Genomic DNA, 2,627 nt, shown 5'->3' on the forward strand with positions numbered 1-2,627 from the left:
CAAACGCACGGAAAAAAAAAACGTACCGAAAAGGAAATAAACAGCAACAAAGATTCCGATTTAGCTATACAAGTCACTGATCTGGCATAGAGCAGATCCCGCATGCAAACCCAACCCAACCTAAAAAAAAGAAGCAGCAAATCGGAACAAACCCAAAGCCAACAAGAGAAAGAAGAGGCGAGGACGCCAACCAGGGGAACTAGCACACTTCACCGAGCGCAGGAGATGGGAGATTTGGCAAAACAGACCCGCAGGAAGGCTGTGCTGTGTTTTTGCGCTATTTCACTCTATTTTCTTTTCTTTTTCTTTCTTGTTTTCTTTTTTTTTTTTTTTTTTCTCGAGCGGACACAGAGGGAAGAAGAAAAAGAAGCGCAAACAAAACGGCGTCGCAACCAAAATTGAAAAGAAAAACAAAACAAAACAAAACAAAACCACCCAAAAAAACCCAAAACCCCACAAAACTTTAGTGAATTCAGTCGAAAGTCGTTGTTGCCAGGGAAGCCGGCACTGGCCGGTCCCCTCGGGCGGGAAGCATGCATGCATGCACTCTCTGGGCTGCGCCGGGCGCCGCTGAGCTGCCGCAGCCGGGCTTGGGGCGGGAGGTTTCGGAGGTGTCGCCGTGCGAAAGGAAAAGAAGGAAAAGCCCACAAAAAGAAGAAGAAGCCCCAAACCGATGACATCTTCTCTTAGTAGCTGCGAACACTACAATGACAACCATGTCTTTTTTTTTTTTCCCCCCTTTTGCATCCATTTTAAGGGATTATTTACATTTGATCACCGTCAGCTGCATTATTATTATTATTAATATTAATATTACTCTTTTTACAACAGGGACTTTTTTTTTTTTTCTTTTTAGGATGATAAGAAAACATTGCCCGAGGAGCCGGCTAAAACATTACCTTTGCAAGGTCCTTCCTACACTAATCCCGTGTTACAGGGGGGGGGTCTTGGCTGGGCGGGGGGGGATCCCGGCCGCAGCCCCCTCCCCGCCCATGAGAGCGGCGGCTCCGGCGCACCCCCGGGGGCCGACGGGGCCCCGCCGAGTCACTTCAGCAGGTCCTTGGTCTCCCCAGAGATTCTGGCCATGTTGGAGGCGGTGAGGGCCGAGAGGTGAGGCGGAGGGGGCATCTGGCAGATGGTGCAAGGGCAAGGCAAGCCCGCCCAGTGCTGGAAGCCGCTGCCGAGCTGCAGGGCGGGGGGGGTCGAGGGGGTCTTGAGCAGCGAATGGGGGGGGCGGATGGTGCCGATGGCCGGCAGAGAGGCGGAGAGGGAGGAGGATGTGTTGGCGGAGGACAAGGCACTGCCGAGGATGGGGTGCACCTGGTGCACGGTGCCGGCGGCGTGGGGAGGATGCCCGGCGGAGTGTCCCACCGTGCCGCAGTGAAAGGCCGAGTGGTGCCCCCCGTAGATTTCCCCCACCAGCCTCTTCATCTCCTCCAGGGAGCTTGTGAGCATCAGGATATAGTTTCTCGCTAGCAGGAGGGTGGCGATTTTGGAGAGTTTTCTCACGGAAGGTCCGTGGGCGTAGGGCATCACCTCCCGCAGCCCGTCCATGGCGAGATTGAGGTCGTGCATCCTCTTACGCTCCCGCCCGTTGATCTTCAGCCGCAGCTGCTGCAGGTCCTGCTCCGAGAGCTGCTTCTTGATTTTGTACTTGCTGCCTTCCCCTCCGGTCTTGGAGCCGTTCCTGGAGAGGCCTTCCCCGGACATCTTCTGCACCATGTCGTTCTGGGTGGAGGAGACGGAGTTGAGCCTGCTGTCTTGGTGGTGGTGATGGTGGTGATGGTGGTGGTGGTCTCTCAGGTACATCTCATCCATATCTGGCGAGGAAGCTCTGCTGGAGACAGAGCTGGAGTCAGAATTCATTGTATTCGGGATTTGGAGCAAGAAACTCTTCCCTGCTCTGGAGGTCGCGGAACAAGACAACTCTCCTTCAAAAAGCAACGAAAACAGAACGAAAAAGAAATAAACGGACAGCAGACTCTGCCAGCGCAGGGCTGGAAATGCTGGGGGAAGAGGAAAAAAAGTCCTTCAGCCCTCTTTCTCACCAATCTCTCTCTCCCCCCCACCCCCCCGTTACTCAGCCTGTTTACAGGATGGCTAGTTAGTGTATGCTTGGACTAACCTCAGTCTGAAAAAGAGGGGCTTTTATAGAGCTGCAGCAGAGAGCAGAGACAAAAGGAGCCCTCCTATGTATAATGGTCTAGTTAGGATGACGTGCCATTATTCAGGGCGGTGCGCTTTGACTGTCCCATTTAGCAAGGACCCCTATTCATATTCATTGTGGTGCCACCCGGGACACCTCAGCCACGGACCATCAGGAGTCAAGGAGACACAAAACGCCTCTGATTGACACCGCACACTCATCGCTCCTTGTGCGCGCCATCTCCACCCCCTGTCCCTCATTTCCAATATAAAACCGCATCCCGTCTACAGTAGGGAGGCAAGGGGCTGCGGGGGGGGCTCGGGGCCGGCGAGTAAACCCCGGCTGCGGGCAGGAGCCGCCCGGGGATGTCTCCTCAGCTCCAGCTGGAGGGGGTGGGGGACGTGGGTAGCCCCTGTCCTGCAGCGTGCCCGGTTCCAGGCGCGGCTCCCTGCTTTGTTTGCCTTTCCCTCCCCCTCTGCGG

The 2,627-nt window shown here is 55.1% G+C and overlaps 1 protein-coding gene across 1 annotated transcript; it reads right to left on the reverse strand.

Annotated features, from left to right (window-relative positions):
- Positions 1-1,044: 1,044 nt before the first annotated feature.
- Positions 1,045-1,997, reverse strand: OLIG3 (oligodendrocyte transcription factor 3). The gene has a single exon (XM_009557498.2). It carries the CDS (start codon positions 1,864-1,866, stop codon positions 1,045-1,047), a length of 822 nt encoding a protein of 273 aa, XP_009555793.2. The 5' UTR covers positions 1,867-1,997.
- Positions 1,998-2,627: the final 630 nt, after the last annotated feature.

The sequence above is a fragment of the Cuculus canorus genome, chromosome 3 (assembly GCF_017976375.1).
Source record: "Cuculus canorus isolate bCucCan1 chromosome 3, bCucCan1.pri, whole genome shotgun sequence".
NCBI lineage: Eukaryota > Metazoa > Chordata > Aves > Cuculiformes > Cuculidae > Cuculus > Cuculus canorus.

Excerpts from the sequence above, each read along its gene's own strand:
- OLIG3 (XM_009557498.2), bottom strand. The coding sequence starts at position 1,866 with ATGAATTCTGACTCCAGCTCTGTCTCCAGCAGAGCTTCCTCGCCAGAT.